At 49.4% G+C, this 22,901-nt stretch overlaps 1 protein-coding gene across 1 annotated transcript; it reads left to right on the top strand.

Annotated features, from left to right (window-relative positions):
• The first annotated feature begins 1,952 nt into the window (after positions 1–1,952).
• LOC117868359 (CCN family member 2-like) lies at positions 1,953–19,091 on the top strand. Its single transcript, XM_034754245.1, has 5 exons — positions 1,953–2,054; positions 8,321–8,534; positions 12,895–13,134; positions 15,388–15,599; positions 16,656–19,091. Exons 1-5 carry the CDS (start codon positions 1,992–1,994, stop codon positions 16,965–16,967), a joined length of 1,041 nt encoding a protein of 346 aa, XP_034610136.1. The 5' UTR covers positions 1,953–1,991; the 3' UTR covers positions 16,968–19,091.
• Positions 19,092–22,901: the final 3,810 nt, after the last annotated feature.

The following is a 22,901-nucleotide window of genomic DNA, read 5'->3' on the forward strand; positions in this document are numbered from 1 at the left end:
TGATTGGGCAACAAAATGGCAAATGAAATTTAATGTGGATAAATGTAAAGTAATGCACATTGGAAAAAAATAACCCTAACAGTACATACATTATGATGGGGGCTAATTTAGCTACAACTAATCAGGAAAAAGCAACAGAGGGTCCTGTGGCACCTTTAAGACTAACAGAAGTATTGGGAGCATAAGCTTTCGTGGGTAGAAGAAGTGAGGTTCTTACCCACGAAAGCTTATGCTCCCAATACTTCTGTTAGTCTTAAAGGTGCCACAGGACCTTCTGTTGCTTTTTACAGATTCAGACTAACACGGCTACCCCTCTGATACTTGAAACTAATCAGGAAAGAGATCTTGGAGTCATCGTGGATAGTTCTCTGAAGACGTCCACGCAGCAGCAGTCAAAAAAGCAAACAGGATGTTAGGAATCATTAAAAATGGGATAGAGAATAAGATGGAGAATATCTTATTGCCCTTATATAAATCCATGGTACGCCCACATCTTGAATACTGCGTACAGATGTGGTCTCCTCATCTCAAAAAAGATATACTGGCATTAGAAAAGGTTCAGAGAAGGGCAACTAAAATGATTAGGGGTTTGGAATGGGTCCTGTATGAGGAGAGATTAAAGAGGCTAGGATTTTTTAGCTTGGAAAAGAGGAGACTAAGGGGGGGATATGATAGAGGTATATAAAATTATGAGTGGTGTGGAGATAAGGAAACGTTATTTACTTGTTCCCATAATATAAAAACTAGGGGCCACCAAATGAAATGAATGGGCAGCAGGTTTAAAACAAATAAAAGGAAGTTCTTCACACAGTGCACAATCTGTGGAACTCCTTGCCTGAGGAGGTTGTGAAGGCTAGGACTATAACAGGGTTTAAAAGAGAACTAGATAAATTCATGGAGGTTAAGTGCATTAATGGCTATTAGCCAGGATGGGTAAGGAATGGTGTCCCTAGCCTCTGTTTGTCAGAGGGTGGAGATGGATGGCAGGAGTGAGATCACTTGATCATTACCTGTTAGGTTCACTCCCTCTGGGCACCTGGCATTGTCACTGTCGGTAGACAGGTTACTGGGCTGGATGGACCTTTGGTCTGACCCAGTATGGCCATTCTTATGTTATTATGTCCTATATTTCAGCGATAATCACCCAAAATATCATACACTGTGATACAAGTGTGTGTAGGCTGACTAGATAGCAGTGTGAAAAATCAGGATGGGGGTGAGGGATAATAGACACCCATATAAGACAAAACCCCGAATATTTGGGACTGTCCCTATAAAATCGGGACATCTGGTCACCCTAGGTGTGTGCTCTTCCCCTCTAGCAATTTTGTGACCCACATTAAAACATTGTGGGAAGCTGCCATCTCTTAAAAGCAAGTTTTGCCCTATTCCCTTTCATTTCCTTGAAGCGCAAGAAGCCATCCTAGGGAGCATTGGGTTCATCTTGTAGCTTTGACTCCCCTGGGTCGGGTGGGTCTGCAGGCCCTGCGGATGCACTATCACTTATGGTACCGAACAGCTTCTAACAAAGCTAAACTTTCTGTCCCTTCCCCTTCCAAGGGGAAAAGAGTAGCCCAACAAGCTTCACTTATTTAAGAGTACAGCTCTTGTGGCCAAAAGGAAGGTGGAGAGAGGGAGTGGAGGAAGCTGTTTCAGGCTTCATACTTTTAGAATTAAAGAGTGAGTAATAATTATAAAATCCTAGCAAAGAGGTTTTTTGCCAGGATTTGATTTCCCCACGTGGAATGCAGCCGAGTCCCAGACTCCACCGGCAGCCCCGTGACCACCAGGCACACAGGAATCTGCTAATGTTCTCTGGAATTCGGACACTTTTTGGTTCACCCAGTTTGGGCCGCTCTCCAGCTTGTCACTCAAGTGCAGGGCACACCCCGTCAGGAGGCTATTTAAAGAGGAGCCCGTGTGCAACATTCTCCAAACAGAGCAGAGAGCGAGCGAGTTGTCAGTCTGAAACCCCACCCCTCTCACTCAGGATGCATGACAGCTTTGGGATAATAACCTGGTCTCTGTTCCTTCTACTCCTTGCGCCTGGCTGGGTATGTACTGTACTGCAGTCGTTTTATTTACTGGGGGAGCTTTGCAGCTCCTTGTTTTGCAGAATGCTTTCAGCAACTGTTGCAGCTGTCACCTGCCTCTGACAGTGCCTAAGAGGAGTTAGCTGGTAATGTGGCATCCCAATGCACTGTGTAGATAAATAACACTCATAACGGCATGCTGCAGACACACATTGACCTGCGTAGTGCTCTCCGTCCAAGGTTCTCAAAGCACTTCGTATGAAGTGGATGAAGCTCCCCCGTCTCTCCTGCTATCCCTGATTTACAGGAGGGAAACCCAAGGCACAGAGAGGTCAAGCGACTTACCCGCAGCATTACCCGCCAAATGTGCGGCACTGCTAGGGATAAGACCAATATCTCAGCCATGTGCCGTCCTTCCTGCCAAGAAAAACAGCTGTTTGTTTGCTCCTGGAAACCGTGAGCTTGAAATCTGAAGGAGAAATTGGATTGGAAGCTCTGTGGGGGCAGGGACTGTGTCTTGCTGCGTTTTGTGCCGTACCTAGCACAATGGGGCTCTGATTCTGATGGGGCCTTTGGATGTGACCACAATCCAAATGGCAGCAGCGGGGGTATTATTAATGATGATGATTTGTTATTATAGGGCCCAAACTGTACTAATCACCTTACGGACCAGTAAGGAGACCAGGTCCATGCCGCCAGCAGCTATGGCTCTAAATAGATTCTTGTAGCTTATCGCACTGATGTATGCAAAATGCTTTAGGTAGATGAACTCTGTGTATTGATTGTTGCTGGTAGCACCACAAATGTGCTCCGTGATTTCCAAACAGAAAGAATGCTGATCTCTGTTTGGAGATGCTTATAGTATAATGGTATCAGGGGCTGGGCAGTTTCTGCGCTGAGGGGAAATTAGCAAACTCTTTGGGGCAGGGACTGCCTTTTTCTTCTGTGGTTGTACAGCGTCTTGCGCAATGAGGTCCTGGTCTGTGACCCAGGTTCCTGGGTGTTACAGCAATGCACGTAATATATCATAATAAAAAACATTGTTTCTGAAACACTTTACAGTTAAACTTTGGCCACAAATTTCATTTATCCAAATGAGATCATGTTCTCAAGCGCTTTGAAGATGGGACTTTGGACTCCTGTTCTCTTCCTAGTGCTGGGAGGGGATCAAGGATCTGGTGGTTAAAACAGAGGAGCAGGAGCTCCTGAACTCTGCTCCTAGTCTGGAGGAGGAGTGTTGTCTAGTGGTTAGAGCGGAGCACTCAGATTCAGGATTCCTTGGCTCTGCTCTCAGCTCTGCCACTGACTTTTGTGATCTTGGGCATGTCACTGCCTCTCGCTGCCTCAGTTTCCCTATCTGTGAAAAGGGGATAGCAATTCTTATTTATCACACAAAGGTGTTGTAAGGCCTAGTTTATCAGTGCCTTGAAATCCTGTAACTGAGGGTAAAGCAGTGTTATCCAAACCAATCCATCCAGTGTTAGGACTATTGGAATGATCACGCTTTGCCTCCTTTATCCTTGTCAGTGCCCGACCATACAAAGAGCATTAACCATACCTGTCTTGCACCTTTCATCTCATCCCAGGCACCCAGGGTGCTTTGTAAATATTTATTTGAGCCTTACAATACCCTTTCCCACCTCTTTGAATGGGATCATGGTCCAAAAAGCAGGGTTTTTTTAAAATAAAGAACCCTTTGTCATTGCCTGCGTTTGCTCTTTCCCTGGTGTTAGAGCTGCTTGGTTCACTGATCGATCCCAAGAGCCAGCAGCTGCAGAGATGTGAGCCGGTTTCTCCCACCCCACCCCAGATTCTTCACCAGTGCTAAGAGTTACGTGAAGCAAAAAGAACATTACCCGTCTCTCTTCGTCCAGGTACCTAGGTTCAGCCTGCAGTGCCGGCAGTTAGGAAAATCTTGTTTTGACTTGTAAGCTGAGGAGATGGGACCTGGGAGCCAGTGATGGGGAATATATATGCAGCTCGGAGATGTGATTCTGCTAGTCAGCTTTTTACACACAACTGCCGCTCAGTCAGTGCTCAGGGCTCCTGGGAGTGGCTGCTTTGCAAATGATGTTTGGGATGCATGCAAGAGCTGCCAGCCAAACCAGAGGTGAGGCAGTCCTCTTTTTTGGCTTCTTTTTCAATTCCAGTGGCTATGATCCATAATATCAGCTTAATTCTGTTTCCACTGAAGTCTGTAGACGTTTGCCACTGACTTCAACAGACGCAGGATCAGGCCTTTAAAGAGAAATGGGGCTCCTTCCCTTGAAAACTCCAACAGCATGGAAGTTCAGGGCCAGCGACTTTTGTGGGTGGGAGGAAGCTGAAATGTGCATTGTCTATCCACTGCCTGGGTTCCTTTTCCACCCGCCTCTGCGGCACAACCTGTTAAAAACGTCCTTTGTATTATGCACAGGTCTGTTGCAAAGCAGCCGTTCAGTTCTTTGGGGAAGTTTGGATCTGGAGCTGAACTTCAGACCTGGGTTCATCTTCTTTGTATCGAGGCAATTTCTAGAAGAAAGTGTATGGGCAGCAATGAGGAAGTGTCTTCAGGCATGTTGCAGAATAATTCATCTTTTAATATGGCATGAAAGTGGAACAACTAATGGAAGGTGCTAGCGAGGCGACTCCAGGTAGCCACTTCAACCCTGCCCAGTCTGTACTAGCGTTCCCTACCTTACATGGTCCTTGTCTCTGCTCACTGTTTTTTGAATAGATTCTAGGGCTGGAAGGGACCTCGAGAGGTCATCGAGTCCAGTCCCCTGCCCTCATGGCAGGACCAAATACTGTCTACCATCCCTGATAGACATTTATCTAACCTACTCTTAAATATCTCCAGAGATGGAGATTCCACAACCTCCCTAGGCAATTTATTCCAGTGTTTAACCACGCTGACAGTTAGGAACTTTTTCCCAATGTCCAACCTAGACCTCCCTGGCTGCAGTTTAAGCCCATTGCTTCTTGTTCTGTCCTTAGAGGCTAAGATGAACAAGTTTTCTCCCTCCTCCTTATGACACCCTTTTAGATACCTGAAAACTGCTATCATGTCCCCTCTCAGTCTTCTCTTTTCCAAACTAAACAAACCCAATTCCTTCAGCCTTCCTTCATAGTGGATGAGCCAGAAAAGATTCCAGCTGACTTGCTGCTCTGTTGGCTCTGGCATGGTGTCAAGTATCAGGAGGTAGCCGTGTTAGTCTGTATCCACAAAAACAACAAGGAGTCCAGTGGCACCTTAAGGACTAACAGATTTATTTGAGCATAAGCTTTCATGGGTAAAAAAACCTCACTTCTTTATCTGAAGAAATGAGGTTTTTTACCCACAAAAGCTTATGCCCAAATAAATCTGTTAGTCCTTAAGTTGCCACCGGACTCCTTGTTGTTTCTATTGGCTCTGTAAGGCTAGCAGGAGTTAAAAGACGCAAAACCAGAGCAGATTGGAGTCGGAATACACACTGGGGCCAGGTGTACTGTGTACCAAAGTGAGGTGACATCTGTGGTGTGAAGTCACACAGCAGTTCTGTGGCAGAGCTAGGAAGAGAATATCTGGGTCTGTGCTGCTGTAGCACCAGACCATCCTTTCTCTGCCACCCTGGAATGGAAAGTTAACCTGCCTATAAACAAAAAGTGAAATGGAGCAGTTCAGTTTCTCTGTGTGAAGTTGGGAAAGGAGGCAATCAGCCTGGACAGTGACAAGGTCAGGAAATGATTTAAATTCGGTTGGATTTAATCTAAGATTGTCGTCATTGGGAATTTAAAAAAAACGGAGAGACATTTTGAGAGTGTTTCTTTAAATAAACAGGAGGACTTGTGGCACCTTAGAGCCTAACAAATTTATTTGAGCATAAGCTTTCATGGGCTACAGCCCACTTCTTCGGATGCATAGAATGGAACATATATTGAGGAGATATATATACACACATACAGAGAGCATGAACAGGTGGGAGTTGTCTTACCAACTCTGAGAGGCCAATTAAGTAAGAGAAAAAAAGACCTGTGGGTGGAAATTTTGCAACAGAAAAGCTTGAAAAACAGACTCCAGCGAGAAACTGCTGAGCTGGAATTGATATGCAAACTAGATACAATCAACTTAGGCTTGAACAGAGACTGGGAATGGCTGAGCCATTACAAACATTGAATCTATCTCCCCATGTAAGTATTCTCACACTTCTTACCAAACTGTCTGTACTGGGCTAGCTTGATTATCACTTCAAAAGTTTTTTTTCTCTTACTTAATTGGCCTCTCAGAGTTGGTAAGACAACTCCCACCTTTTTATGCTTTCTCTGTGTGTATATATATCTCCTCAATATAGGATTCATTCTATGCATCCGAAGAAGTGGGCTGTAGCCCACGAAAGCTTATGCTCAAATAAATTTGTTAGCCTCTAAGGGGCCACAAGAACTCCTGTTCTTTTTGCGGATACAGACTAACACAGTTGCTACTCTGAAACCTTTCTTTAAATAGGCTGCTGCCACCACAGTGTTGGAGAACACCTGCTGCTGCTAACTTTTTCAGTGCACGGCTCACATCTTAATATAGATTATTGTGGCAGACACACATCACCCCCATTCATAATCCGCCCCTGTACCCACCTCTCCACCCAGTCTTGATCGAATAACTTGCCCCTTCGGCAGCTACAGCAATTGCGTCTATGAAAAATAGAGGAAAGCACTGAAGTACCGTCAGCTTCTTGTAATGCACCCTCACCGCTGGAAACAGGGAGGATCCTGCTAGCTCTCAACTGCGGTTTGAGAATGGGTGTGGTACAGGCAGCAAGGTGGTGTTATTTATTACAAAATTTTGCACTAGGAGTTTTCAAAGAGAATTAGATTAATTCCTCTTGAACGGAGTAAGACTCGGTGAGATCTTGTGGGTTACGATTAAGCCAAATCCCTGTCCTATACTATACTGTGCTGATTGATGCAAGAGTATAAAACAGCTGGCAACTCCTAGCCCCATGTGAGCGTCAGTTAGGACAGCGGTTGGGAACAACAGCCAAAGCAGCTGGAGAAGTTTTACTACTGTTATTGGTCACGAAACAACACATGCAAGGAAGTTGCTTTGCCGGCCAGGGTTGGGTCTGATACAAGAGCAGATATGTATGAACCTGGTGGCTTTGTTGCTTTACATTGATATCTCAAAACGTGTTGTAAGCTTAAACTGACGCATGCAAATAATACACAAAGATCATTTTGTCACTGCAATTGCAGCCACTTCTGGGGTGGAACATAGCGGTGCACAGAGGCATGGCACAGCCGTTAAACATGGGAAGTGAAGAACTACTCCATATCCCTGTTGAAACTACATAGTGAGAATGTTGGCAGGCAAAATGTAGTTACCCAAGTGGGATTAACACCGATTTTTTTTTTTTTTTTTTAATGAAAAGGGGGCTCTTTAATGACTGCAAATTTAGCACCTTTAATGACCTTGGTTTCACATCTCATCCAAACCATGCTGTGTACAGCAGCTGGGAGGTTGGTTCAGCACTGGCTCTGGGGGAAGGCTGCCACCTACTGTATCACCAACATCACTTACAGCATCCCGGATTTTCCCTCGAGCGTTCCCATCCTTCGGACCTGGCCCAACCCTGTTCACCATGTGAAATCAAACAGCAGAAATACTGAAGTGTGGGTTTTTGAAAGGAGGGAAGGGCACCCTGAAGTCCTTTGAGCAGGCATGGTGTTACTTTCGTAAGGTCCCAAGGAAGGAGGTTACATTAAGGTCCCCGAAAAGGTGGGGGCTCACCTCTCAGGTCCTAGTTGGAGAGGTAGTGTGGCCTTTTGAATCTAGCACTGCACTGAGATTTGGAAAACCCGGGTTCTATTCTTGGCCGTGCTGCTGGGTGACTTTGGGCCAATCCATTCCCCACTCTGTGCCTCAGTTTCCCCATCTGTAAAATGGGACTAAGGATGGTGACCTCCTTTGTGAAGTGCTTTGAGATGTACTGATGAAAGAGCCAGGTATGTTGTTGCTGATACAGTCAAAGGGAAGGGGACCGATTCCACAGAGTGGGGAACTCCAAGCAGTCTCCTGCCCTGTTAGTGTTTAAAGCTGACCCTGTCTCCCAGGGGGATTTCTCTTTCCTGGACTCCACTTGATTTTGGGGTAAGGGGATTGCTCATCTGGAGCTGCATGGAAGGTCCTTCCTGGTACCCGGATTGGGGAGGGGGAGAGAAAGGTGGGTTTATCCTGCTGGAGCTGGGGCAGCAGATTCATGCACTTTTAATCTCTCTACCCTGCTGGTTTGTGAGAGGAAGGGTCTTATTTTCATGGCTTGTCTGTCCTCCAGGCAGAGTCACAGCCGTGTTCGTACCCATGCCAGTGCCCCTCTCAGCCGCTGCAGTGCCCTGTTGGCACCAGCCACGTGTGGGATGCCTGCGGATGCTGTAAAGTGTGTGCCCGGCAGCTGGGTGAGCTGTGTTCCCTTCAGACACCCTGCGATCACCACAAGGGACTCTACTGCGACTTCTTCAAAATCCACAGAGACGTCGGGATCTGCTTAGGTGAGTGGCTGCGTATCCCTCCAGCGTGAAGCTGCCCTGCCCCCAGGCCCCACAGACCATGGGAGAGCCAGAGGGACATCAGAACCTGCCTTAGGGAACATACAATGGCAGACCAGACAAGTGGCCTCCTTATGTGGCCTGTGCAACCCCTTTGAAACTAACTGATGGACCAAAAAGTATGTGACTGACTAGATGGCACAAGTCATAACCGCAGATACAAACTCCTTACATGAATTCACAGGACAGAGGATTTGGATTCCTGGATCCAAAACCTCTCTCTCCATTGACTTTTATATATCACACTCTTAGCACAGTTGTGCTAGTACTGCTTTACTGGGATTAAACCCAGCATCCAGTCTGTTGAGGGCAGTCTGATCGCCATCCTCTAGTCCCAACAGGGGTTTCTGGGTCAGATGCCAAACCAAAGGCTCCCCGTTCTCTAGTTCTGGTTCCCTGTGGTACAACTCTTCCACTAAGAGAGAAACTGATTTTTCTACTACATTTTAGTGGGGGAGATTTTCAAGGGCCCTACTTCCCATTTGTGCCTTACTCTGACTGACTTCCAATGGGGGTTGGTTGCTTTAATGTTCTTTGTGTCTTTTGAGAATCTCCAGCAACGGCATCAGTCTCTGCACTGATCCTACTGTAAACGCCAACATCTTTCAGTTTCACGGAGGGCATGGCCAGGAGGAAACATCTGATCATCTACTCTGACCTCTTACGTCACAGACCAGACACTAGTTAGACCAAAACCTTTCAGTCCTCAGGCAACTAATCCATTGTGAGGCACAGACAGAGAACAGGAGAGGCCAGGATGCCCCCCAATGCCTGAGGCCATTTTGGGCCATTATTATAAAGTAATGTTACTTTTGTAATCAGAGCAGAATTCTCTACCCTGTCACATTATCGGTAGCATTTTAAATCCACTGGACACATGTGTTCATAGATTCCAAGGCCAGAAGGGACCATTGTGATCATCCAGACTAACCTCCGGCATAGCCCAGGCCAGAGAACTGCCCCCCAGTAATTCCTAGAGCAGCTTTTGGAAAATCATCCCAGCTCGATTTTAAAAATTGTCAGTGACGGAGAGTCCACCAGGAGCCTGGGTAAATTTGTTCCCCTGGTTAATTACACTCACTGTTATAAATTTACACCTTCTTTCAGTCTGTTTGTGATGTCGCGGCCTTCCTGTGTTCAAAACATTAATAGAAATGGCCAAAAATATCATTTGCAAAAGAGTGTGTATGCGCCGACTGGCCTCTACGAATCCTGAAAACAGCAAATGCAAACCTGTTTTCACCAGACCCCTCCTGGAGCATCTCTCAGCGAAGGCTACTACATCCCTGCCCAATATCAGCTTTTTAGCCAGAGCCATTGTGCCAGTTGGACTGTTTAAAAATAAATAAATCAAGACTTGTTTTTTCATAGTGGAGGAAGTATATTTCTCCCCTCCCCCTTTTCTTTGTTTTCCTTCCCAAAAAACAGTTTGGAATCATTTTTGGCTCAAACTTTCAAAAAAAAATTTGCCCTTGGACAGACACCAGGGCTGGAAAATTTCTGCCTGAGGGGTACAAGGTAGGTGAGGGAATATCTTTTATTGGGCCAACTTCTGCTGGTGAGAGAGACAAGCTTTTGAGTTTACACAGAGCTCTTTTTCAGGCCTGGGAACCTTTAATTTCCCACTTTAAACACACTTTGTGTAAGCTCAAAAGCTTGTCTCTCTCACCAACAGAAGATGGTCCAACAAAAGATATTACCAGTCTAAACACACATCAACCAGAACTATGTGCTCCCCAGCAGAGAAAGGAGTTAAAGAAAGGGGAGACACTTTCATCTGAATAAGAAGCACCCACCCTTACGTGAACGAGCCCATCGGGAACACATGACAAGATGGACTGTTCTCAGAACGCTGTGTAGTGCAGGTCTCGAACGCTCTGTGCTGGGTTAGTGTTAAAATCAACCATACAAACATGAGGCTGGAAACTGACACCCGGGGCTGCAGTGTGTGTAACTTCTGGAAAGATGGAGCACGGAAAACGTTGCGCTAAGATAAACTGCTGTTGTGTTGGCACTTGGTAGCCAAGGCAAGAAAGGTTTTAGGATGTCTTTAGATTAATGCTGCAAAGACAGGCTGCTTGTTTATTGCTACGGTTCATTCTCACCAAGGGAAATGGCCTTGTGCAGCACATATGAGGGAGGCTGGTCTTGTGGCTAAGACAGTGGTTTCTTCCTCTTTTTGCTGCTTTACAATTTATAAAAGATTTTTTTTTTTAATTAGAGACTGGGTCTACTTGTTCTCCTTAGCTTAGAAATAGCTGGAACATTAAATCTGATGTTCCTTGGCCTTGCTGGAGAACTTCTTGAAAGTCTCTGCCATGAACTGGAAGATTTCTCAGCCCTCCGTGGAAAGGTTGGCATGGTCAGTCTTTAACAAAGAGCACATTTCTCCCAAGTATCTTCCAAATCTTTGAGTTGAATAGACATCAGCAAAAACAAATGGAAAACAAGAAGCTTTAAAAAGCTGGGAGGGAAAGTGAGATTTTGATTGGATTGGGTTTCACTTGCATTGTCTGACGTCACACCCTGCCAAGTCTCCAGTCACACAGATTCTTTCAGGAAAATCAGGATGGACAAGATCCAGGCACCTACTGGGAAAAAATGGTGGGGCAGGGAAGGGTCCTTTTTTATGACGTAAAGAATTCCTGAATGGGTACAAACCCTATTTGCTTTTTCCTTTTGCAAGCCACCTTTAAACGTGGGAAATTGACTGCACTCAGAGGAATGTTGCCTTTTTGTCTTATAGGGATATCTAGCCGCAAAGTTTTTGGCTAGTGTGTCATATCAAGAATGCATCTTGCACCATACCATTGACTTGGGGCACTTTCTTAGATCCTGGCAGGAGAAACTCTTTGAGTTAAGAGGAGGCTGTTTACAAGTTGGAGGGTTGTAAAGAGCTGGTTCCACTTAGCAGCCCATCCGACTGGAAAAGAGGTTTCTCCAAGGAATATCAGACCGTCTGGCATTAGCTCAGCGAGCAGGTGGGGATGGGGAGTGGAAGACAAGTTTCAGAAAGGAGAGCGCAGTATCGGGAATACTCCAAATAGGCCAGCAAGCCAGATGCTAGAGACTCCAATTGCACCAGGTTACCTGTGTCCTTTTCCCAGATCCGTCTCTGAAAGAACCAGGTCAGTGAGGGTCAGCCAGAGCTGCCCTGATATGATCTCTGTGAGCCAGATTGTGAACCACGTGCTCACACTGCAGAGCAGTTCTTTATTAGCATTATGGTAGCACCTAGCAGCCCCAGTCATGGATCAGGACCCCATTGTGCTAGGTGCTGTACGAACACAGAGCAAGCCCCAGGGGGCATAACTCACATGAATAGTCTTGTCAATGGGGTTTACAAACTGGCCCTAAGTGATGGAGCAAAACCAAGGCACTGGATCCAAACTACCCAGAACTTTGGGGTGTTTGAGATCTGGTCTTGAGCCCATCCCTACTCAACTACTGCTGTACGGGTGAGGGGACCTGCTCTCTACCAGAGAGTGCTCCAGGCAGTAGCTCTTCCTCCAGACTAGCTCTGCACACAGGAACTGTCAGCCAGCTTCTTCATCGCTCCTCGTGATAACTGGAGCCGCCAGTTTCTTCTTGCCTGGGCACTCACCCAGTCGGGTAGATCTCGATGCTGTGGTCAGTCCTGCAGGGTGCTAGTGCCCTCCGCTGTAACCTAAAACGACAGATCCTAACGTCAGCACCCCGTGCTTCCGCAGCACTGTCCATCCAAAGCATTTAGCTGGACCGTAGCAACGGAGGCTTGGACCAGACCTCAAGGTCACCTAGTCCGTCCCCCACACAGAGACAGGATCTTACCAACCGGTCTCAGAGGTGGGGCTAGTCAATGCAGCTTTGAGCAGAGCTGCACCGACGCATTACTGGCTTGCTCGATGGGTTTGTGAACAGAGAGGTCACACCTGGCCCTCCTCATTTTCGGATGGGGGCTCAGTTCGCAGCAGGTGAAGCGGCCCGTGTCCAGCCATGCAAATTCAATTAGAAGGGCTTGCTTACCCTGGGGGGAGGGGTGCGGCCTGGTCCCTGGTGAACTCAGGCTCCCCTTGGACAGACACTCAAGGAAAAGACTCTAACCTGGCTGCTTGGGACCCCAGATGCCTGTGGGAAGAGCCGGTTACATCCCCAGGATTCATAGATCTCAGGCCAGGGGAGCTGATGTTTACATGCTTTGATTTCTGGTTCCCACGTAATCCCCTAGAGGAAGAGACCTGGCCCTCAGCACCTGGATCGTTTCTGCTGAATCACTCCATCAACTCACTCCCTCTTCCCCCCCCCCCATTATCTCTCCCTACAGCCCACGAGGGGGCGACCTGTGACCTGCTGGGGAAGATCTATCCCAACGGCGAGAGCTTCCAGCCCACCTGCAAGCTGCAATGCATCTGCATGGACGGCGCCGTCGGCTGCATCCCCCTGTGCGCCGACGACCTGCGGCTCCCCTCCCCGGACTGCCCCCACCCCCTCCGGGTCAAACGCCCAACCCAGTGCTGTGAGGAGTGGATTTGTCAAGGGGGCAGCCAGGAAACGGCCCTGGCAGGTGAGCAGAGCGACAAGCTGGGGGCGGGAATAGCTTTGATGGGGCCAACTTCTGTTGGTGAGCGAGGCCAGCTTCTGAGCCACACAGAGCTCTCCCTCAGAGGTCTGGGAAAGGAACTGCCAGCCTCCCGGGTGGAACAGATCATTTAGCGTATGGAGTCAGCACCTATTTCAAGGGACCATTCCAGGTAGCCTGGCCCGTTAACGCTCTGCAGTCATAGGGCAGCAAGGGGGGTTAGTGAGTTCCAGCTTGTTGTAATAAGCCAGGTGTGGCCAAACTTACTGACCTTCTGAGCTGCATATCTTCAGACGTTTGAGAGCTGGGCTGCGCTTGCCGGGGGCTTCAGGGGGGTCTTAGGGCTTGATGCTGAAACCCTGCTCCTGCTGAGGTCCCGAGCCCCGGCAGGTGTGCCCGGTGGAGCTGAAGCCCCAGGCCCCCTCCCCGCTGGGCAGAAGGCAGAAGCAAGACATTGGTGGGAGGGTTATGTGGGGTCACGTACATGACAAGTGTTTGTCTAACCTGCTCTTTAAAATCTCCAGTGACGGAGATTCCACAACCTCCCTAGGCAATTTATTCCAGTGCTTAATTTATTCAGTGCCTAACCTGACAGTTGGGAAGTTTTTACTAATGTCCAACCTAAACCTCCCTTGCTGCAATTTTAACCCATTGCTTCTTGTCCTATCCTCAGAGGTTAAGAACAATTTCTCTCCCTCCTTGTAACAACCTTTTATGTACTTGAAAACTATTATCATGTCCCCTCTCAGTCTTCTCTTCTCCAGACTAAACAAACCAATTTTTTCAATCTTCCCTCCTAGGTCATGTTTTCTAGATCTTTAGTCATTTTTGTTGCTCTTCTCTGTTCAGTCCATGATTTTTAGTGTCTAGCAAAGTTATGAATTTAAGCTCCCAGGCTCATCTTTTGAAGGCGTTGTGCAGGTTTCCTTTGAGGACGAGGACTGAGGGATCAGATACGGAGTGATGGCTTTGTGAGAAGTGTTCACCCACGGGTCTTAGGGTGTTTTTATCTTTTATTCTTTTCCTGTGGGAGTTCATTTGAGAGCGCAGTGACTGTCTGGTTTCACCCATAGTTGTCATTGGGGGCATTTAGTGCACTGGATGAGGTACCCCACATGTTGTGATAGGCACGTGTAGGACCTATGGATCTCGAAAGGTGTGTTGTGGGGGAAGTTGATCCTTGTAGTAGTGGAGATACATCTGCAGCTTTTGCATCTGTTGTTTTGACAGGGTCTGGTGCCACTTTCAGTTCGTAGTGAGGTTGGGGGGTTGTTTGAGGGCCAGAAGAGGGGGTTCAGGGAAGATTTCTTTCAGATGGAGTCCCCATAGAGTATGTTGTTTGATGATACCCCGTACGGGTTCCATTTGGGGTGGTAGATGACAACTAGGGGTGTGCGATTGGAGGAGGTTTTATTGATTGGCAGGTGAGTGACAGACAGATGAGGGTGTGGCCGTTTGCACCGTCAGGGAAGAGCTATTAGCTGGGAAATAGAGATGGGCCCAAAGCCCTGAAGTTAGCTCCAAACTTGCCCATCATTTGGGATATTCAGATCTGGGACTTTCTTATGGGCCTCTCTAGAAACCAGTGATTAGCCAGTAGAGCGGTGAGTCCCCTCCCCTCGATCAGTACTGTGGAGTGGCGATGGGTGACCAGTTCTGCACCAGGAGCTGGGTCCATGTGAGTGCCTGTAGCAACAGAGGGGAAAGAAGCTACTGTTTCAGCGGGGACTGGGGAGGAAGATTGAGGGGCCAGAACTGAACTAGCCACATTGGATCTGGCCAGTCCACCTTGAGTAACAACTAATCTTCTCTGGCCAGGGGTAAGGCCCGTTGGCAAGGTCTTGTGGAAGAGGCGGGTGCTGCCGCCACCTCTGCTGCCCCTGTTTTGTGGCTACAGGGCATCCGTCTCTACAGAGGTCACGGATGGTGCCTTTTATGACCACCAGAAAGGTTCAGACATAATCCAGTTACCAAATCAGAGCTGGGTTTACACTGTCTGGAGCTGACAGAAGCGGGGAAAGGAGACCAGACCCTGCTGACTCTCGTAGTGAATGGGCAAACGGCTCTGGCAGGGCCTCGCTTACTGCCCCTCCTGCCCCATTGCTGGAGAACAAGACAGTGCCAGCTCGTGAGCTGCTCAGCAGAGCAAGGCCCCAGATGGTCACTTGCTTTGTACCTGGCCATGTGCCTTGTGCCAGGTCCCTGAACATTCTCTTGTTCCCTCTTGACCTGGGTCAGTTTACAGGGAGAACCCAGCGCCCAGGCCTGAGCTGAACGACCTCCAGGAGAACTGCCTAGTCCAGACCACCGAATGGAGTGCCTGCTCCAAGAGCTGTGGGATGGGCATCTCCACCCGCGTCACCAATGACAACCCCCAGTGCCGCTTGGAGAAGGAGAGCCGACTCTGCATGGTCCGGCCCTGCGACTTCCCCAGGGAGAAGATCATCAAGGTACTGGCTGCTGGTGGAAGCTGGGAGTGGGGCCACCAGCGTCTGTGAGACTAGATGGAGCAGGAGCAGGGCTGGAGCGGGTAGGACAAAGCAGGACGAGGCTGACTCCACAGTGGTCAATTCCCTGCCATCTCAGAGGCCTTGGGTATGGGCAGCACCGCGGTGCCGTGTGCCTGGGACACACGTCAGTTCAATCCAGGTCAGACTAGATGACCTAATTGTCCCTTATGGCCTTACAATCTATGAAACTACGGATACATGGTCAGGAGGCACCAGCTGATCCCCCAAGATGCTGGTCATTGCCCACTCGTCCTGGCTAACATTCAAAGGCCCAGTTCAGCCCTGGCATAGACAGGTGCCACTCCTATTGATCCAGAGGGCGTGGTCCGGGGATGCTCGCTCTGTAGGTCCATCAAGCACACTGCTAGACGTAGCCTCACCCCTCCAGCCCTCAAAGCCTAGGGGATGTTTGGAACATCAGTTCTCCCTAATACTGCAGCTCATACAGGACCCAGTCCTGAGAGGTGCTGGGCACCCTCCACTCCCATTGACATCAGTGGGAACTCCTGGCAGGATCAGGTCGTGTAGCTAGAGCCGGTCAAACACTTTGTACCTGTCTGTCTGTATCTCTGTCTCTATCCAGTGAAAACTGATGTTTGGGTTCAATCGAAGCGATTCACCAAAGTGTTCTGAGCTCTTTGAAAATCCCCATTTTTCCTCCAACCTTTTATAACCTTGGAAAAATGTTAATTTTTTTTTTCTCATTTTGGTGGGAAAAATCCCACTTCCCGCTTTTTAAAACTCTTTCCCCAGAGCTACGTTTCATTGCTTTGTTTTTCCCCAATAGAGCCGGTGACACTGAAACAAAAAATGTTTCCAAAAACTCAACAATTTTGAATTTTTTTTTCCTAGAAAACCAATGAATTTCAACCCAAACAAAACCACTTGTATTTCCTCTGAGCGTTTTTCTGCTCCCCCTCTTCCCCCGTGCCTTTTTCCATAGCGCGATCCCGTCCTGCCAGGTTAACTCTTTCCTTACTGCTGCTCTCTCCCCAGAAAGGAAAGAAGTGCGTGCGGACCCCGAAGTCCTGTCGGGGAATCCACTTTGAGTTCTCGGGCTGCACCAGCGTCCGCTCTTACCGGCCCAAGTTCTGCGGGAGCTGCACAGACGGCCGCTGCTGCACGCCCCACACCACCAGCACTGCGGAGGTGGAGTTCCGGTGCCCGGAGGGGGACTTCTTCCACCGTAAGCTAATGTTCATCAAGACGTGCTCCTGCCACCATGACTGCCCCAGGGACAACGACATCTTCCTGGCCACCTACCGCAGAAGGATGACCGGTGACCATATCAAGATAGAGAGGCAGTAGCCCCTCCTCTCCCTGATCAGGCTAATGCGTTGAGCGCTCTCAAGTGCCTGCCGAGCTGGTTCCTTTTGAGGATGCTGAGGCAGAACAAGGCGAGCCTGGAAACAGAGATGGGCCGGGACTGAAATCCTGATCCAAATTCCCCAGACTTCGAGGCAGTTTGGATCCGGATCTAAGCCTTGTGGCCCAGGCCCATTTCTAGCTGAAAGTGAAGTGGGTGAGCCGTTCCTTGAAGTCCCTGCTGTGCCGGTACCTGGCAGCAAACCCAGGGCAGGAGGCAAAGGAGAGGCCCAGGAAGTCTGAATGTGCATCAACGTGCTAGGCCTGTTTCCCATTAAACAACGGACTAGGGCCCTGGTGCATCGGCATCTAGCTTTTTGCAATGCATCCCTGTAAATGAAAGTAGCCCAAGCCCAGTGATGGGTTAGTGCCGTGGCTGTCAGTCACTCTTGACTGACACCTGCTACGTCTTGGTGCTGTTTGACAAATTCTCTTCCCCTGCTCAGTGCCCCTGTTCGATACCCTCTGTCCCAGAGCAGTCAGCAACTCGAGAGTCCTGTGCATTCGCTGCGTGTCTCTGACATCAGCCGTTTTTCAAAAGCCAGATGGTCCTGCATGTGCCCTGGGGTCTACTGAGAACAGCAGAGAGCGTTACAAGGGGTTGGCCATTCAGTCCCACTGCAAGAGACCTGACATTGCTGTGTGGCTTTCTTTGGAAAATCCAGACCCAGTTCGGGACATCTCCGTAGACGATGGGGTTGTCACTCTGCTCACTGGCAATGCAGAAAGGGCTCTAGGGCCTGATTCTGATCTCAGATACCCCAATGTAAATCAGGAGTAACTCCGGAGAGCACTGCCAGGGTAAAACTGGGATGTGCTAGATTAGAATCAGGTTCCCATCCTGAAAAATCGCAGCCAACAGATCTGCTCCTGTAACTTCTGAGTCCCATGTGTAGACTTTACTGCCAGAAAATTAGTATTTCCTACTTTTCACGTCTGTTACTGCATCAGAGCCGGATCTGTTGTGGGAGAGTGAGCTGGCTTCTCTCCTGGCTCGTGCATCAGCAACAGAATTGCAAGAGTCTTTATTCCGGGTGGTGTGTGAACAGGAAGAACCCAGCTCAGGTCAGATCCCAGGGAGAGTTTGAGGTGCCAGAAGGAAAAAAACAAGAACAATTGTTAACTGTAAAGAGAGCAGATTTGGCCTGGAGTTGTTGAGACGACAACATGAAAAGCTCTGACTGGGGCCCTGTGTGTCAGTCATGGGATACATCTCTTGCCGCAGAACTATGCTTCATAATCTCAGCTTCCAGTAGAGAAAATCGTTGCTAGTCCTCAGAGTTACAAACAAAAATCTTACAATTGTAGCCCAAATGTAACCAATGCAGGGGTACCTACCAGAGTGTGCAACCAGCCTGAAGCAATAGCTTTGAGAGGTATGAACCGTTTGCCTCAGTGGGATGTTAACTCTGAAAACTAATGAGGGTCCAAATATCAACATTACTATTTAACGCCTGCTCGTTTTAGCAGAAACATCCAGCTAATGGGCTGATCCCACCAGTGCCTTTTGTCTCCATTCTTTAATTCATCTGAAGCTGGGACAGAATTTCTACCAGAATGATGCAGAATCAAGGGGCCTTGCTGCAGAACTGAGGTCCAACCAACTGCAGAGGCTGGGACCGTGCCTATGCTGCCATCCATACCTGTATTTCAGAGCAGAGCTTCCTTTCAAATAACATTCCAGGCAGTTGCTAAATGCCGCCCTTCGCTTATAGGCTTCAAAGCATCATCCCTGACTTGGCCACTGAAATGCCCGGGGTATAAAACATCACCTCTTTTCCCCCATCCCCCAACAGCTGCAGCAGCATCGCTCCCATCACAGCCGCTCCCGGAGCTTTGCCCTCCTGTTGTTTGCATTGGGATTCAAACTGTAGTCTACGGTGTTGCTGTCGGTCAAACAGTCGGTTCTAGGGCCTTTCCTGCTGTAAACTCCCCTGCCCCCGCCTCTTTGGTGCAGTTCTTCTGGGTTGGTGGCTGTTCTTCCTCTTGGCTGCCTGGCTTCAGAGGGTAAAACTAAAATGATGGTTGCACTTTACCTGATAACAATAAATGTCTCGTTATTTTGTACGTAACCCGCCCACCTGGACTCCTCTGTGGATGGATGGTCCCCAGAGGGGGATGTGTCCAAGCAGGGAGTTGAGAGGAGCTCCCTGCTGAACAGGGGCAAGTCTCAGCTGTATGACCAATCACCAGCCACTTTCAAACCCAAGGATCTCTGCCATTGGTTGGTGCTGGAGTCCTCAAAGCTCCAGGATCTTTGCCATTGGTTGGTGCTGGAGTCCTCAGAGCTCCAGGATCTTTGCCATTGTTTGGTGCTGGAGTCCTCAAAGCTCCAGGATCTTTGCCATTGGTCCGAGCTGGAGTCCTCTAAACAGATTCATTCCTCCCCCACAAAGAAATACTGTCAGTAAGTCATGTCCATCTAGGGTGACCAGATGTCCCGATCTTATAGGGACAGTCATGATTTTTGGGTCGTTTTCTTATATAGGCTCCTATTATCCCCCACCCCCGTCCTGATTTTTCACATTTGCTGTCTGGTCACCCTATGTCCATCCAACATCGCATCTCGCTGACTGTAAATAAGAGGCAGGGAGACCCAGGCTGCCTGGCTGAGTGAACCAGCCCCTGGATCTGGGGGTCAGGAGCCATGGTTCTGGTCCCAGTTCTGCGGCTCACTGGGGTATGTAACTTTGGGCAAATCACTTCATCTCGCTGAGCCTCTGGTCCTGCCTTGGCGAGGACAGGGCCTGGCATGATCCCAGCTGATGCCGATAGCCCAGTGCATGCGCGGAGAGGTGCCAGCCTGTGCCCCCTCCGTCCAAGGCCAAGGCGATGCTGGGCCACGCTAACATCCCATAATGCGAGTGCGTGTGAGCCAGGACTCAGTGGGGTGCCAGCCCTGCGGTGCACGCGGAGGCAGCCATTCGCCAGACATGCTTCCCACAGTGTTTAATAGTCGGATAAAAATAAACCTGGGAGCAGATGTGGCCAGAAGTCAGTGTGAATAGGGGGAGCTTTATGGAGGCTTAGCAGCTTACGGGTGATATTCACTATCTCATCGTATTATCCAAGGGCGGTTCTCCCCCCACCCCTGCTCTCTTTTAATATTTACAGGAACCATTTCCCAGAGGGCATGCGGATGAATCTCGCATGACGCCGACTGGGACAGAGGAAAGGTCCTTTCCTGTCCTATAAGCTTTGACCCTCCCCCATCTCTTTTGGGGGGAGCATCACCCCTGATTTACTGTGTATAACCAGGCCCAATTTCCTTCTCGCTCCGGCTGGTTTTACACCATCCACTTCCATCGATTCCCAGGGGGCCGCTCCTCATTCACGCCAGCCTAAGGGAGAGCAGAATCGTACCGTTCTCTGTCAAGGTGGGGCACACTGACTCCAGACACTCCCGAACTTCAGGGATGTTTAGAGCTGGATCTGACCCAGGTGGCTGACCCTGTGAATCGCTCATTGGTGAGTGGTGGGAGGGGGACCCCTTCGCAATCCATGTCCCACCAGACCCTATCTAATGCCAGCCTCACAAGCCCACACTGCACTGCCACCTCCATCCCATCCCCGAGCTGTCTGCTCCTAGGGCAGCGTCATCAGAGAGAGGGAGAAAAGTGGGGTGGGGGGGGCGATCAGGAGCTGCTGCTTCTGGCACAATCCCACCCATTCCCCTGCTCTCCACCCCTGGGTACCAGAGAAGTCACACAATAATCTGGCATTTTTTATAGTGGTTCCCAAAGCACTTTGGAAGTAGGAATTTCTTCACCCACCCTGGCGTGCCACCCCTGCGGGGGTGGACCGTAGCAGGTGTTCAGTCGTGCAGAGCAGCTCGCACACTAGCACAGTGCAGGAAGGAGAGGTGCGGGGTGTGTGTGTGTGTGGTGGTGGGGGGGGGATAAAGGGAAGCAGATCAGATCATCCGCGCTGAGATCGGGCCAGGACGCTGGGCTAACACGTGTGGGAAGTGCCCAGGGATCTTTAATGACCATGAGTCGTTGCAGCCTGTGTCATCCCTGAGCTAGAGTCGAGGAGCAGTACGCTGGGATGTCTCAGGCTCCTGGCTGCCGGCGACATGGGGGCAGTTGAGGAGCTTGTCTCTGTCCTCAGTGGGAATGGGGCACTGCACGCAGAGACCAGCGGGGTGGGGACGGGACCAATACATGAAATGACAGAGAAATTGGCACCGTCTGCTTCTTGTGATGGGGGGCTCCAGGAAAGAAGCCCCTCACCCCAGCAAGGGGAAGACAGGTGAGGAGGATGGAGGAGGAAGACAGGAATGGAGAGGGGGATGGCTCACTGGGAAAGGGATGAGTGGCCTGCTTTGAGTATAGGGCCTCTGGAGTCACTCCCCATAAGGTCCATTCATTCTCTGGTGTGTACAGTCAATGGCCACTAGGTGGCAGCAGACACCTCACTAATTGGGACTCAGGTTCTCCTGGTGCGTGGGGGGCTTTCCTGGGCAGGTGCGGGGGGGGGGGGGGGGCTGAGCTGGGAACACACGGTTCTTTTGTGTCGCTGCCACCTAGCAACCCTTCCCACTGCTAAACGTGTCTCCGATGTCCCCTTTGAGTGCCCGTGCGAGGGCCTGGACAGGTCATCTCCCCAGTCACTGTGGGTGCGGAGAGCCCCTGGGTGAGGGGCCAGCTCTGCAAAGAATCTGGCTCACGAGAGCCTAGGTCAGTGTGTTCCCCACGCTGCCATCAGCAGCTTTGCGCCTCGTCACCAAACACGCTCCGTGTCCCTTTTAGTGAGCCCCGGGCTGTTGGAGTGTGCTGGACTGGCACCCGGCCACCCCCAGTTGGCCCTTAGGGCAGCACCAAAGCAAGCATTCCCCACACGGCCCCACTGATCTGCCCCAGCCCTGGGCCACGGGCATGACTAGATCTCCGGACTAGAGCTGGTCAGAATGTGTCTGACTAACTGTATTTGTGCCGGAATAGTCCTGGTATTTATTGGCATGACTGCAGTGCCCAGGACCTGCAGTTGGTTCCCTGAAGGCGGAATGTTTTGAGGAGACGTCTGGTTTTGACTGGGTTTGTGATCAGAAGGTTTCTGCGGTCCCAGGCGGACTGTCCGGTCACTTCTCACCAGAAGATTCAAACACCTCCTTTTGGAGCCAAAACCGGCTGCTTTGACACAATTATAATAATAATAAATGGAGATATACCTATCTCCTAGAACTGGAAGGGACCCTGAAAGGTCATCGAGTCCAGGCCCCTGCCTTCACTAGCAGGACCAATTCCGTTGCGCAGAAAGTTTTTGGCTTGTTCCAATCTCAAACCCTCAAAAGCCTTCGTGAAATGGAATTGTCCTTCTCCAGCCAGTCCCGTTCCATCCCCAGCAAGACCATGGCCTCTCTGCTGAGGGTTCCCAACGGGATCGAACTCGAGTGTCTCCTGCAGTGCTCTGAACCCCGGGGGAGTTCTGAGGGGCTGGCAAGGGGGTAAATAGTCCGGTGTAGCTCCGGTGTCAGCTTCTTTAACAACTGGTACAGACACAGTAACGGAGATGACTTTACTCTGGAGCAAAGTGGGATTGTTCTATTAACGCACTCTCACGGGGTGAGATTGCCATCTGCTGGGCAGCCCAACACGTGGGCTTGTCTACACGGGAGAGTTATTCTGGAGCAAGGTAGGCTGTGAACTTAAAAGGCTAGAGTAGGGGTCGGCAACCTTTCAGAAGTGGTGTGCCGAGCCTTCATTTATTCACTCTGATTTAAGGTTTTGCGTGCCAGTCATACATTTTAACGTTTTTAGAAGGTCTCTTTCTATAAGTCTATAATATATAACTAAACTATTATTGTATGTAAAGTAAATAAGGTTTTTAAAATGTTTAAGAAGCTTCATTTAAAATGAGATTAAAATGCAGAGCCCC

The sequence above is a fragment of the Trachemys scripta genome, chromosome 20, assembly GCF_013100865.1.
Source record: "Trachemys scripta elegans isolate TJP31775 chromosome 20, CAS_Tse_1.0, whole genome shotgun sequence".
In the NCBI taxonomy this organism is placed as follows: Eukaryota; Metazoa; Chordata; order Testudines; family Emydidae; genus Trachemys; species Trachemys scripta.